This window comes from Denticeps clupeoides, chromosome 1 (genome assembly GCF_900700375.1).
Source record: "Denticeps clupeoides chromosome 1, fDenClu1.1, whole genome shotgun sequence".
Classification (NCBI taxonomy): Eukaryota; Metazoa; Chordata; class Actinopteri; order Clupeiformes; family Denticipitidae; genus Denticeps; species Denticeps clupeoides.
Genome location: NC_041707.1, coordinates 32,343,651 through 32,358,381, shown reverse-complemented (window position 1 = coordinate 32,358,381; position 14,731 = coordinate 32,343,651). Strand labels below are relative to the sequence as shown.

At 41.7% G+C, this 14,731-nt stretch overlaps 2 protein-coding genes across 4 annotated transcripts; both read right to left on the bottom strand.

Annotated features, from left to right (window-relative positions):
* Positions 1 to 379: 379 nt before the first annotated feature.
* On the bottom strand, positions 380 to 5,646 carry pank2 (pantothenate kinase 2). 2 transcript variants are annotated; one of them, XM_028978726.1, is made up of 7 exons: positions 5,263 to 5,646; positions 4,262 to 4,614; positions 3,362 to 3,606; positions 2,839 to 3,015; positions 2,491 to 2,614; positions 2,097 to 2,222; positions 380 to 1,989 (listed from the first exon to the last, which is right to left on the bottom strand). In XM_028978726.1, exons 1-7 carry the CDS (start codon positions 5,483 to 5,485, stop codon positions 1,939 to 1,941), a joined length of 1,299 nt encoding a protein of 432 aa, XP_028834559.1. In that variant the 5' UTR covers positions 5,486 to 5,646; the 3' UTR covers positions 380 to 1,938. The 2 variants fall into 2 exon arrangements, with proteins under 2 accessions (XP_028834559.1, XP_028834560.1); XM_028978727.1 differs by having other exon boundaries at positions 5,259 to 5,385.
* A 329-nt stretch (positions 5,647 to 5,975) lies between these two features.
* On the bottom strand, positions 5,976 to 12,495 carry mavs (mitochondrial antiviral signaling protein). 2 transcript variants are annotated; one of them, XM_028978922.1, is made up of 6 exons: positions 12,383 to 12,495; positions 10,261 to 10,308; positions 10,025 to 10,154; positions 9,483 to 9,663; positions 8,210 to 8,613; positions 5,976 to 8,089 (listed from the first exon to the last, which is right to left on the bottom strand). In XM_028978922.1, exons 3-6 carry the CDS (start codon positions 10,145 to 10,147, stop codon positions 7,253 to 7,255), a joined length of 1,545 nt encoding a protein of 514 aa, XP_028834755.1. In that variant the 5' UTR covers positions 10,148 to 10,154; positions 10,261 to 10,308; positions 12,383 to 12,495; the 3' UTR covers positions 5,976 to 7,252. The 2 variants fall into 2 exon arrangements, with proteins under 2 accessions (XP_028834755.1, XP_028834763.1); XM_028978930.1 differs by lacking the exon at positions 12,383 to 12,495 and adding an exon at positions 12,175 to 12,372.
* Between the last annotated feature and the right edge of the window lie 2,236 nt (positions 12,496 to 14,731).

Sequence of the window (14,731 nt, the reverse complement as noted above, 5' to 3'; positions counted from 1 at the left end):
CCAGAGGTGCTAGACTGGCTCCACTGTCCCAAAATACTCACCTTTCAAGCTGGGCAGACAGTCATCTTGTTTTTTTTTAAACATTTCACGGACTGCTGGTACACGTGTGAAGATCGCCAGAAAGACCTTTGACTGAATCAGATTTAGCGGTGCATTATAACACAGGTTCGAATCCCGCTCGCTACTATTTGGAGACTTTACACTGAATTGAAGAATAAAAACTGTAATTAACGACACTCCAGGTTTAATGTAAAAGAGGTGTAGTGTAGTGCTGATGAATCTTCAAAAATAACCACAATCGTTTAAAATATGTAACTACAAATGAAACAGAAACTCAACCAAATGGAGCAGTCATTCAAGAGTAAACATAAAAGGCAAATTCAAGTGGTTCAATATTCATTTTATTGTTATATATATTTTATTTATCTGTCCCAGAAAAGCATATGTTCTATAACAAGTCCATGGAAAAACAATCTGAATGAAAAGCAACCACATTTTCTTACAGGCACTTGCAACATATGCCTCTTCTCAAAACGCTCTCAAGAGTTACGCAAGCAAAATGGCTAATCTTTGGAAAAAATGGACGGTGGATTTTATTAAACAGGAAATGTGACGTCTTTGGATTAATTCCTCCACTGACAGTATAAAGAGCTCTTGAGTGACGAGTCCAGTATGGAATATGGTCCCAGTTCAATAAAATAAAATCCCTCATTCCACTGAGAACGGAGAACAGAAGGACGACACGACCAATCATCCACTCTTACATTCACCACAGCTCTGACAGATAGAAAAGAACAAAAAGTGTTTTGTAAAACCGCTTTCAGATTGTCTTGAGGAAGTTCGAGACAGGCAGAACGAGGCCTTTTTTCCTGAGGATTCCAGAAAAAAGCTAACATGTTACCAGAGTGCAACTATATAGCGATCAGCCACAACATTAAAACAGATTAACTGAGTCACATTGATCATTTGTTTGCATTGACGGGTGGAATATAGGCAGTAGGTGAACATTTAGTTCACAGTGGATGGCCTAGCGGGTAAGGAAGCGGACCCATAATCAGAAGGTTGCGGGTTCAAATCCTGAATCCCCAAGGTGCCCACACACTGCTCCCCTGTCAGTGGGCTTGTCGTGGCTGCCCACTGCTCACTAAGAGTGATGGTTAAAAGCGGATAGTTCGATGTGTCACCGTGTGCTGTGCTGTGCTGCGCTGCAGTGCTTCACAAAGACAATCACTTCACTTTTCACTATAATGAAGGAAAGCAGGGATCTCCGTGCCACAGCATGATTGCAGCGATGGTTAGAATGAGCAGGTGGTCATTGTATTCATGCTTTTCATCAAATGATTTGACTTGTCAATGAAGAACACAGATGAACAGTATGTTGGTCTGGGCATTGTTCTGTAGGGAAACATGAGATGTAGGACTTTATTCCCACCTAGAGAACGTTGAAGATAACATACATCTCCTGATGGCAACAGGACGGATAATGTTCTTGCCACACTGCAAAAACTGTTTAGTAGTTCAAGATATTGATTCGCTTTTTTGCAATTAGATCACGTATTTGTGAACCTCAGCTCACAATGTAGAGTACTGCTGCTAATGTCTTAGTACATAGAAGGACCAACCCAATTTTATGCAGGTGCTATTAATGTTGTGGCTGACCATTATTGCGTGCTCTACATGTGTTCTCCCAGGTTAACATTATTGCAATATGCAAAAATATTTCTGTAACACTGTGCAGTGAAGGCTACTGTTCTAGCATTTTAGCTTAGCTCCCAGATGTTATTACAATTCTATTGGCAAGCTGCAGCATAGCATGGGCAGGTACAACGCACTCCCATCCGTAGTCAAGGCAACTGCTGTGAATTTGCAGGATGACCATGGGAATTTGGAGAGAGGAGAGGACCTGAGGGAGAACCAGTCACCTGTGGACCTCTGTGCTCAAGATGGGTTCAGCAGCTCCAACAGAGCTCCCACGGCACCGAAATAACCCTGTGGACGCACACAAAAACACACAAAATTCAGAAAGATCACACGGCTCACAAGAGGTTGCTACAGTTATGAAGCAGTGACTGTGGATCACACACATGCACACTCACCTCGTGTCTAAGAAACAGGGCTTTGAGTTGTCCTTTGCTCCAGTAGTCTAAGGCATAAGCCAGCAGTTTCATGGACAGCGTGTTCACTCTCAGGAAATTCCCCACAAACACAACTCTCTGAATATTCTATTAAAAACAAACACAATAAAATGCAACTCCACCGGCCGTATACTTTACCACTAACGCGGTACACACTTCTCTGCTAGTGTGATGGTGCCGATCTCTGCGCCATCATAGCCCTGTACAATGCTGCTTGATTACATTCCACAAGGCAGCACCGTAAAGAGGCTGAGAGAACAGAGCATTGAGAGTGAGCGTGCACATGCATGTTAAGACTGTGTGTGTGTGTAGGTGATGTACATAATTACATATGGAGGTTTTTGTGTACGCGTACCTCGTTAACAGCGCACATGCGTGTTATTGAACCGATGTTGTTAGTGATGGTGACCAATGTCGCTCGAGCCAAATCCTCTTTAGAGATGGACTCTCTCTTTTCCTTACACATCATATTTCCAAAGCTAGACAAACAAAAAAAATGATACATATTTTACCACTGAGAAATATAAGCGATATTAACCAAAAGTACCAATATGCTTTATTGGTCATATGAAAATGACAAAAAAAAAATTATTTGTAGTAATTACATATATGGAAACAATGTCTATGAATGAATAATATGTAGATATGTTGGTTGTCTATCAATTCAAAACAGATTGTGTGCATGTGAGCTTCATCACTGCACCTGGAGGCCACAGCCCACCCTGGCAGTCCGAATCTCTCATAGTCTCCTCCGTAGATGTCCCTCACCAGTTTATCCACACGTGTGCCATCCCCCCGTGAGGCCATCTCCAGAGCCTCCTCAAACATGTTGCAGCCAGTCAGCAAACAGCACAGCCCAAGGAATGTACCACCGCCCAGGCTACACGGGGTGGAGAGGTACACACGTTAGCCACAGCCAAACAGCTTAAATATACACACACTTCCACTGGCTCGCATGCCTTTCATTTATTTATTTTATATATTAATAGTGTGGTTGCATGCATACATACACTGAAGTCGGTACACAAACCTCTGTAACTACATTATCTGGATTTAAAATGTGGAAGAACTATAAGGCACATAATGTAATAAATATCGAAAACATACAGAGCATAACATTTAATAACATTTTAACAACAATTAAAACACAAGTGGCTGTTTCCATATACACCATTTTTTATTTACCTGATTTGGACATGTAATTCATTAGGCCAGACCTGGTTTACCTGGTTCCTGTGACACGTTTATAGTTGTCTTTGGAGTAGACAGCCAGTATGCTGACACCAGACCCAATGTTGACCAGCAGGAGTGGGTATGGATTCTCCAGTGGGAAAGGCCTTTGTTCACAGTGTTCCGGGTCAGCAGGATTCTCGTAGTAGTAGCACTCTGATGGGACCACCGAGTCAATGTAGAGAACACCATGGATCAGGCACTCCAGCTCATCCAGCTTGTGCAACTGCAAGTCAGCCATCTTGTGAAGGAAGACATGAGAACATTTACAAAAGATGCACTAAGAGTTGAAATTGATAGAAAAGCAATCTTGAAGAAATTAAGAGTCTACAAAGAACCATTATTGGCATGTTACACCGTTACAATTTAATTAGGATATGTTAAATCACCATTGAGTTTTGGACAGAATTTAACAAAACAACATAACCTTTTCTGAAAGTGCTAAATCTACTCATAAATGTCACTGGCATGATCGAAGTGTTTAAACAAAAAATAAAAATTGAATTGAAAGAAGTTTTTGGTTTATTTTTTCTCTCCTGCACTGATACAATATTATCTAATGCACCTTTATTGGGTTTTATTTTAAATGTCTGAAAGCATTGGAGGGATATGTGTGTGTGTGTGTGTGTGTGTGTATATATATTATTTAAAATAAAGTTTTGTACTATAACAATGCATTTCATTTTTGACTCAACAGTGATCATCTCTGACACTGTCACTATACAGCCTGTTGTTACTTAACATACAGTGCTGTGCATAAGTTTTAGCTAGTAGTGAAACTTATTATAGATTTGTCCATCTTCCAAACAATAACATGAAAGCTGTATTTAAAAAAAAATATATATATATATATACAGTACTCTCTATGACCGTTTGCTACATGTGTGAATCTCTACCAGGCGGAAGTCCTCCTCAAACTTGTAGGCTCCACCACCGGTGGCACAGAGTGTGGTGTGGAGGCTGGAGAAGTGCTTGTCACGACCCATCTGTAGGAAGGCAGGCAGGTCGTGGGTGGGGAAGCGGATGAAGTGGAGGCTGCCGGTTCGGCCACACATGGACAGGTCGCACAGCTCCAGATGCACGTCGCGGATGCCGGCGGCGCCGTACGCCGTGTGAGACGTCAGGTAACGGCGGATGCTTCTCAGGTTTTCCACCTCCTCTTGCTCCTCCTCTGCTGTAATGTCCTTTGGCTCAAAGTAGACCAACTTGACCAGCGTTCCACCAATGTCCATTCCAAACCAAGGGAATGCTGCAACCATGAATGCATATTGAACTGCTTAATTATGGACCACAGCAGTAAAATTACAATATTAAAAAAAATACACATCGCAAGAGACGCAGTAATTATAATGAAAAAAAAATCTATAATATCGGCAGTAAGGCTGTAAAATTTATGAAGAGTGTTCAATGAGCACATAACACAGGGCGCGTTGATGCGCCATCTTGACACGCTGTAGAAACAGCAGCTAGTGCTGAACATTGTATGGCCAGGAGACGATTAAAAATCGTTTATCTGAGCGGAAAAATAATAATAATTCAAAATACTAAGTCCAATACTTGGTATTAATAATATGAATTTATTTTTTAATAATAATAAAATAAAACACATAATTAGGATGGCCAGCGTCGTTATTGTACATTATTATTAAAATGTATTAGCCATGTTCAGATCATCAAAAATATGTGACCCAATTAAGATCACCATATGAGGCCCGTTAATAATGATCCCGTTAGGACCAATTAAAAGAATTCCATCTTAAGACTGTTAATATGGTTAATACCATCTGAAATATCACGCGAGGGTTAGAAATTGTGAATTTGGGGGCAAATGAACCACGCTAGCCTGGGAGCTAATTAGCGAGTCCATGGAAGGAGCGTGGCTTCGGTAAACACCTACGTGGCCTGCCCCTCTTCAGCGAGTCGAGCCGCTGCCTGGCAGCGGACGAGCTGGAACTCCGGCGCTCGGCCGCGGAGCTTCCCTCGGACACAGCGCCCTCCGCGCGGCCGCTGGAGGCCGTTTCCTCCCTCGATGGACGCGGCTGCTGTTTCGGCCCCGCGGCTTCATCGTCGTCACTCGCCGCCGTCGCTGCATCGCCCGAGTGGTAACCATTCAATTCCATTCAGAGTGCAGGAGTTAGAGGCAGCAGAAGGATGGAAAAAAATTAAACTACTAAATCATACATTAAGTAAACAAGCGATCAATCCCGATTTCTTTTTCCCACATCGTTGTAATTGACGTCGTCTTCTGTTTACAACAGAATCCTGAGCCAATCAGCGTGTTGTCAGAGGGGAACTGTTTGATTGACAGCGCATCGGTCCAATCATTTTACTCCGAAGATTCGGTGGGCGTTTTCATTACCAGACCTGAGTATTTGAGAATTTACTCGTCACAAGATGGAGTAAACGGGTTCACTGTACGAAAACCTTCCACAATATTCCACAAGCGTTTAATAATAATAGTAAATTATCTCGCAAATAGTTAAATAAAAAAACAGCAGATTACAATTTTGCAAGCAACTGTATATCTGTGAAGAATTATGTTAATGCGCCGTTTATGGAAACATGTATCATTATTATTGAATACAAATGTAATTTAAACATGCAAAGAGCTTGATCGGTAAAGATAATGTTTATTGTTTCACAATAGCACAGTGCAAGTCAGATCAATCAAATGTATTAATATTGTCTATTTAACGTTTGTAGACATTTGGTTTCATGAATGTTTTGCAGTACAGCCTACATAGTAGAGTACACAATCCATAAACTTATTATGTGCATGCCAAATATGAACAATATCTAAGAGCTGGAACCTCTATACTTCAGGAAATGTGTGCACAGGATGAGCTGGGATGGAAAAGCTTGTCAGAGAACAAATTCTGCTTCCTAACCCCACTGCAGCACATTAAAATTAACTTTCATCTCATGCCATTTTAATTCCATCTCAATAGTTTTGTATAATTGTATAATTCTCTGGATATTCCTGAGAGTAAAATTCCCCACAAAAGACTAACAGGTACAAAGCCATAAATGCAGTGTGCTGCCCCAAATAATACTAATAACAACAACAATAATAAGCTATATGCAAGGCACAATGTAGACTTATGGTAAAAACAGAATATTGTATAATAATGTGAAATTTATCAGTGGTGATTCCCTGAAAATCATAAACATAAACTACTCACAACTTAACCTTAACAGTGACATGAATCCCTTAAATGAAAATGACACAAAATTCTCAGATGTAAAAAAAAAAAAAAAAAACAATAATAAGGCATTTATTTTTAAACATGATCCAGAGACATGACTTTCCTTTGGGTTCAAGCAACTCGGACATACGAGACAATACTTTGCGTGAAAACTAAAAACTGAACACAAGGGACAACGATTGGATTGCACTCTGCCGTCACTTAAACGTCACAAAAATTGATTTAAGGCAGCTGCATATGAAATTAGCCTTCCCCTTGGGTTAAGAACTTAAAAATGATGACAAATTAGATTCAGAATTGAAAAAAATGTAAGACATTATGATTAAGACAATAGACATTTTCAACATAACGATTTCAAGTCAATTGAACTGTGGTAGGGCTTAACAAAGATTTTCTGGTAGCCAATAGAGATAATTCATAAATAAACAAGGCTGATATTTATTTTCATAATGTACTAGATGGCTTTTACATTAATTGTTACAGATCTGGACATGTAAATAACTTTAAGCACTTTAATTTGCCTTTCTTAGGCTTGTGGTTGTATTAGAGGTGTAATTCATTAAATTATTAACATGACTTATCCTGATTAAAAGATATTATAAATATTGGCTCCACATTTACAGCTTGACCTGTTGACTGTGGACCAGGACTGAAGTTTCTCTAAAGCACAGGTTTGGGTTTTTATCCGCGAAGTTTCCATGCCAGTAGAACTGCAGAGAGGCCGATGACTACGGCCAAGATCAGATGATCGTTCCGGATGGCAGGGATTAGACCCACTGGAGACACGTCTCTCCGGTCTTGTTCATTCTTCTTGTCATGTGGCTCACTTTCTCTCTGCTCTGCCATGTGGCGTTTCTCTGCTGATGTGTTCAGTTCACTCCCCCAGCCTGAGAGAACTTCCTTTTCCGCCATGCTTGGTGTTGTGCTGCAGTTGCTGACTGGCTGGAGCTCAGACAGGCCTGTCTCCTGCTGAGTGTGGTTTTTACTGGGTCCATGGACTGTATTTCTGCTTCTTTTTGCCATAGGGATGCCAAGGTTCTGGACTGATGGCTGCTCAGACACGTGGCCTACATTTTCCAGTATGCTCTGGTCCTCCAGAGAGTCACTGTCGTGATCATCTGACTGGTGGTCATTAAGTGAGTGAGCAGTGTCCTCTAAGAGATAGGGAGCAGGGCTTGACCGGGCAGCAGGGGTAACCTTGGAGGATACAAAGTTTGCTTCTTTGCTAGAATGTGTTGGAATAGACTCTGCTGTAGGGGAGGAGGATGGCGTGTCAATTTCCAGGTCTTCTGTGGTTACTGAGCATGTGTCCCCCTCTGCTGGGTCCTGTGCTGGCCCCTCCATCACACTGCGGAGAACACCGGGCTTACTAAACAACCCCTCTTCCTCCACACCAGCACCATTAGGGACAGGGACGGAGAGGACGGGAGCCATGACTTGTGAGTTTGGGGTGGGGAGCTGAGCTTGAACTACTTGGGTTGTGTTTGTTGCTGACGCTGGCTGCTGGATTGTGTTGACCTGACAGAAAGGGGTTAGAAGATGAAATACAGGTACCATCATAAAATATGAAACAATTGAATCACTATAGACTCAGATTTAATCTAATTTAATGCAGCATTTACTTAAAAATCTGATTACCTGCTGCACTGTGGGATCAGAAGTCTCCACTGGTTCCTGTGGTTCTCTGGTTTCCTGGACGGGAGCTTTTGCTGGCGGACTGGCTATGGGTTCTGAGTTTCTGTGAGACAAACTCAGCACTTGAGAAGCTCCTGAGGGGGGGTTTTCATCTTGGGTGACAATCATGATGGGGGGTTGACATGTTTTGGGTGGTGTGCTGGGGAGTAATGAATACTGATCAGCTATAGATTGGACTGTCACCGCGGGGGCTGATGGTGTGACATTAGGCTGAGTAACCACATTGGGGAGTGGTTCATTCTGGGGAGGTAGGTGGACAACTTGGGGTGGAGGGTGAACATGTGCCATTGTTACTGTGGCTGTTGTGGCGATGGCAGCAGCAGGAGCAGCAGCCGGAGGAAGAGGATCTGTCAAATCAGAATGAAACATGCATACACTGTGTACATGGTCTAAATCGTGAAAATGTTCTACAAATTACATTGCAAACTTTCACTAGATTTGGCCTGGAGTTCACCACATAATCTTATAAATGTTCTTCACAGAAAAATGTTCTTTTCCTGAAATGAATTCCCTTAACTAACCTTGCATGTATTCCTAAAATCTCATGACATCCAAAAGGTGATCATAAAAATTTAAGCGCATGCAAGTTTTCTTAGTAGATTCATCCGCCAAGGTGCCACTGAGCAAAGCACCGTCCCCACACGCTGCTCCCCGGGCGCCTGTCATGGTTGCCCACTGCTCACCAAGGGTGATGGTTAAAAGCAGAGGACACATTTCGTTGTGCCACCATCACTTGACAATCACTTCACTTTCATTTAATAATAAAAAACATCTTGAGCCACTGAAAATCCCACACACTGCTCCCCGGGCAGCCTTTCATGGCTGCCCACTGCTCCCTCAGGGAACCACATATCACTGTGTGCACTGGGTGCTGTGCTGTGGTGTGTCACTTGTGACAACTAATCAATTTCACTGATAAGCTGATTGAGCTGAAGTGTAAAGATCAAGTTCAGCAAGGCAACTGAAGCACTGCATTACGGTATCTGTAGTTTATGTGTTATCAGAGCCTCATATAGTCAGGCCATAATATTGTCAATATACATTTACATTTAAGGCATTTATCAGACTTATCCAGAGTGACTTACAACGTGCTTTCAAGTTACCATGGATGAAGTGATCAGTTCTGGTTCATTCACTCCTCAAGGGCCTTGATAAACTGTTCAGGCCCCAATGATTGAAATATAAAACGATCTAGTATATGCATGCGTTCGCTTACTTGTGTGTCCCGTCAGTGTGTTGTAAGATTCATACATCAACTGGGCGAGTGTGTCTTGCTCACACTCCTCAAGGGCCTTGATGAACTGTTCAGGCCAGCGCTCACGCCGCCGCAGGCAGTCCAGCAGAAGCTGCATGGCGTTGTAGTTCCCAGTCATCTCACGCTTCGCTTCCACTTCCTCCTGTAGCAGGAAATAGATGTGTGATGACGGCAATTTCAAAAGTCATTGAACCATGACAGTAATGGGTTCTGTGTCCAACCCCCTCCAAAAAATACAATCCTAAAAAGCATTTAGTATAATTCTGTAATTTCTCATTATTGAATTTTTAATGAAAGTTTTGCTTGCACTCACCAAGAATAAAAAAAAATAAATCTACCGAAAAAATATAATATTTTCCTATTTTTAATTAGGTTACAATGTAGACTTACATTTAGGAATTGAAAAGTAGTATTACATTTGTTGTATAACGTATGTGTATTGAGTTGTTACCTTGTTCTAACAAAGATTTAGAAACAAATAGGAATGTCTGAGGAAATCTTACTCTGTCACTTTGTGTCAGGCATGGCAGGTGGGGTAGAATCTCTCTGACTTTCACTTTTGAAGCCAACTCAGACATTCTTGGCCGTACAAAGTCATTGTAGAGTTTATCACTGGCGTACGGCATCTTTGCTCTGGGAGGGGAAAGAAATGAAGAGAAAGATGAGGGACAAGGATTTCAAATGATCTTGGAATGTTCCCATTTGAAGAGGATATTGATTTTATGCAGCAACTTCATACCTGGCTCCTATTTACTGTTCAGTCCAATGTGGCCACTTAAAACCCCAACTAAAACCAGAAAGACAGATATGCATGCAGAATAAAAGATCAAAGCAAGATTAATGCAACTTTGAACATTTGCTTCACACTGACCTGTAACAAATACAATTCAGTCCAAACAACATTTGCATTCTGTTGCAAATTGTTCAAACAAAACACGAAAAAGAAAGGAAATAAGAAAACTTTGAATTTTCAGTTTCTAGTTTCCTTTCGGTTTCTCTTCCAGGGTAACTTCAACAAAAATCCTCTTTGCACACCACATGATGGCAGCATTTACTCAAGCATGCACACACACACACACACACACACACACAAAAAATCTGGTCAGTCCTGACAATGACCCTGACGTGGTACTGCAATTCCTGCAGAGGTACTGTATTAATCCAGGTTGTGGTAATTCGCTGTACATACACTGTTCATATAATACAAAATTTGGCCAAAGTCCAGTTAGTCATCCATTACAGAGCTCCAGTCTCTGAACAAAGGCCTTCAGGCAAAAAGGAATTGTGAAAATCCAGTTTGGCGTGGAAAACACAGCCAAGACAAAAACCACTCCATTTTTCTAAGACTTCCTGTTGAAGACTTATTGCACTAACCTGTAGCACCATTACACATTAATATGCAGCTCTGACCTGTTTCTCCATTCACCTGGTCGAATCAAGAGTCAAGATTCTAGGATAATCAATCCTAGAATCCAAATCTGTAATCCATATCATACAATGCTTTACGCTATTTCAGCACCAAATATACACAAACACACACCCACACAACACCAGTGAAATTTATACAGACTCATTTACGCTTTAGCTGTGATTGCAGCATTTCCCTCTCTTGGTTTATTTTGACCACCTTAAGTTAATGGGGACAATTTCCAACAGTCAAGGTTTATACTGAACACTTTCTCATCATTCACTCATGTTATTGAGGATCTCATGAAGTGGGTTGTGATGATGACAATAGTGAACAGAGCAGCCACAATGTTTAAAAAGACGACTCTGAACAGATTCATCAAACATACTTCACTTTCTTCTGATACAAATGGCCTTCATCTTGGCCTCCATTACCACCACAGAGTAGGTGTATCATAAGTGCGTTGAATAATAATGATTACATTGCTAAAGTCACTATTACAAAGTATGAGGAAGTATTTAGCTTTTCTTCCAGTATTAGAATGAAATAAGACAAATTAATAATTTGTAATTGTTTCATAGAATTAGAATATTGTGTTTATTATACCTATTCTGAAACTTTTTTATTGAACTGGGACCATTTGCATTCTCTTCAGCAACGTGGATCTATTTAGTCATTCCTTCACTGATTCTTCCTTCTGTTTATCCCAAAGCAGATCAGCTGGATATCAGTGAAAGCTGCTCCGACACTGAAGATGGTACAAACATGGGCTCTATTTCTCAATCAGTTATGTTTCTACCTATTCATCTGTACAAAAGCACACACAGGAATGCTATGCTTTTCAGATCAGCTGTACACACACACACATATATATATATATATATTAGATAGATACAGACACGCACACGTACGCATTTAAAGCCCAGAGAGCAAAGTCTCTGCTTCGGAAGCTCAGATGCACTGACACACGACTACAGGTACACACACACACACACACACACACACACACACACACACACACATTACAAACAGGATTTAATAACCTCACTGTGATGACTGATTGGTGACTTACATTCTCAGTGAAAGGCACATTCCTCCAAACAGCCCCACCTGAAAATGTCCTCTAAAACAGCAGGTCACCCTAACCCTGCCCACTCACACACACAACTTTTACACAGCACACACATACACACACTTTCACAACATTCCTGCCAACAGAGCTGGTACTAACCCCGTGACACTCACGCTGTCTGATACGATTTCTCTACAGGCATGTTCCGCAGAAGGCGAAACAAACGTGCTCCAACTTATTCCAGGAAGGGTGAGGCGCGAACAAAACGTCGAAAGTCACGTCGCGACAGACTATTTCGGGACGTGCGCATGCGCGGCGTCCGAATTAACCAAAGACGGAAAAGCATTGGAATGATGTCCAGCACGGGGACAGGAGCTTTACCTTCGGCAGAGGTCACGGTGCTACGGATCGCGACTCCTCGCGTCCGCTTCCTTTCGCTGCTGCGTCGCCGCGTCGCTGCCGCGTCGCTGCTGCGTCGCAGAGGCCCCGCCCCTCCCGCGCTGCCGCGTCGCAGAGGCCCCGCCCCTCCCGCGCTGCCGGCTGGGTAGGCGCCGCCTACCAAGCCGGACATGAAGCTGCTCTTCCTCAATTTGGGACTTCTTGGGAGTGGGGAACAACGTCCGCCAGCTGTGCAATTGTGTTAAAGTAGGGCTAAAAGTAAAGGTAGCATTTTACTGCAGTAAAAATAAAAGTACATTTCTATGAGTGGGCCGTTTAGGAAATATTTCAGACTTTTGTTACACAAACACATGTGAAACACACACACATTCACATATGAAACTGACATGCATGCATTTCTACTACTGAAAACTCACACACACACATATGAAACACTCACACAGATACATGTGAAATGGACGTGCACACACACACACATTTTTTTTTCTGTAAAGTGTAGTGATTGTCACATGTGATACACAGCAGCACAGCACATGGTGAACACAGTGAAATTTGTCCTCTGCATTTAACCCATCACCCTGAGTGAGCAGTGGGCAGCTATGACAGGCACCCGGGGAGCAGTGTGTGGGGACGGTGCTTTGACACACATATGAAATGCTCACACAGATACATGTGAAAACCACACACAAACATATGAAATGCTCACACAGATACACGTGATGGACTCTTATGTAACAAACAAAAATTTAAATTTTCACTATATCCGTAAGTCATTTCAGTATATCCGGAAGTCATTTCACTATATCCGGAAGTCGGTTCTATGGATTCTATTTTGGCGATCCGATTTAAAAAGCGGTAATTGTATTTTGCGCGTGCGCAGTCCAAACCGGGTCGCGACGTCGTTCTCCCTTCCTAACGGAAGATTCTCTGTCTCCAGAGCGCCGCCGCGCTACCAGCCACAGCGCTACCAGCCACAGCGCTACCAGCCATAGCGCGCCTCCTATGAATATTCAAATCTTTTTCATTTTTTTCATTTAGCTCATGGAGCAGTGGTGGCCTAGCTGTTAAGGAAGTGGCCAGGTAATCAGAAGGTTGGCATTTTCGAATCCCGAGCCGCCAAGGTGCCACTGAGCAAAGCACCTCTCCACACACTGCTCCCCGGGCCCCTGTCATAGCTGCCCATTGCTCACCAAGTGTGATGGTTAAATTTAGAGGACACATTTCACTGTGTGCACCGTGTGCTGTGCTGATGTGTATCACAATGACATTCACTTTACTTTTTATGGGCCTTTAACACAGTTTGTTACATAAAAGACCTTTTTACCTGTATCTGTGTGAGCATTTCATATGTGTGTGTGTGTGGTTTTCACATGTATCTGTGTGAGCATTTCATATGTGTGTATGCGTGTTTTTCACCTGTATCTGTGTGAGTGTTTCATATGTGTGTGTGTGTGAGTTTTCAGTAGTATAAATGCATGCTTGTCAGTTTCATATGTGAATGTGTGTGTGTTTCACATGTGTTTGTGTAACAAAAGTCTGAAATATTTCCTAAATGGCCCCTCATACATTTCCACTTGAGTAAAAGCATTTGCCTTCAAAAGTACATACGGTTGAAACCAAAAGTTTACATACACCATGTCAACATTTTTTCTTACTGTCGGATAATTAATCATGCAAAACCCTTTCAGTTTTAGGCCCAAAATAATTCCTACTTGCTAAATATTATAATGTGTGAGAAAATTTTTATTACTTTCTTCAAAGTCAGTTTACGTACACAAAGGCTACTATGCCTTTAAACTGTTTGGGAAGCCCTGATGATGATGTCATGGGTGTGGAAGCATCTGACACTACCTAAGTTGATTGGAGGCAGACATGTGGATGTATTTAAAGGCACATCTCAACACACTGCTTCATTTTGTACATAACTCCACATGTGTTCATTCATAGTTTTGATGCCTTCAGTGAGAATCTACCCATGTAGAATCTACCAAATGGTCATGAAAATAAAGAAAACACATTGAATAAGAAGGTGTGTCCAAACTTCTTCCAGCACACATCTGGGAGAAACATGACAGATATGTGAAATAATTTTTTAAAAATAAAATAAAGAACTATTTCTTGTCACACTTCATTCTGGAGTCTCTGTAACACCTCCTCTTAAAAACAATGTAAATCAAAAAGGTGTTTTTATTTTTTGTAAGGAGCAGAACATTAATTGTGTTTTTCTACAAGAAACCCATTCTATTGAAGAGGATGTTAATTTTTGGAAATTACAGTGGATGTAAATTTGTGGAATTACAATTTTCTTTAGCCATGGGATATTACACTCAG

Excerpts from the sequence above, each read along its gene's own strand:
- pank2 (XM_028978726.1), bottom strand. The coding sequence starts at position 5,485 with ATGGAATTGAATGGTTACCACTCGGGCGATGCAGCGACGGCGGCGAGT. Across the intron at positions 2,223-2,490 it reads GCATGTGCGCTGTTAACGAG|AATATTCAGAGAGTTGTGTT; the intron begins GTACGCGTACAC and ends TGTTTTTAATAG. Across the intron at positions 1,990-2,096 it reads CCCTGTTTCTTAGACACGAG|GGTTATTTCGGTGCCGTGGG; the intron begins GTGAGTGTGCAT and ends GTGCGTCCACAG.
- mavs (XM_028978922.1), bottom strand. The coding sequence starts at position 10,147 with ATGCCGTACGCCAGTGATAAACTCTACAATGACTTTGTACGGCCAAGA. Across the intron at positions 9,664-10,024 it reads GCCTGACACAAAGTGACAGA|GAGGAAGTGGAAGCGAAGCG; the intron begins GTAAGATTTCCT and ends TTCCTGCTACAG. Across the intron at positions 8,614-9,482 it reads CACACTGACGGGACACACAA|ATCCTCTTCCTCCGGCTGCT; the intron begins GTAAGCGAACGC and ends CTGATTTGACAG.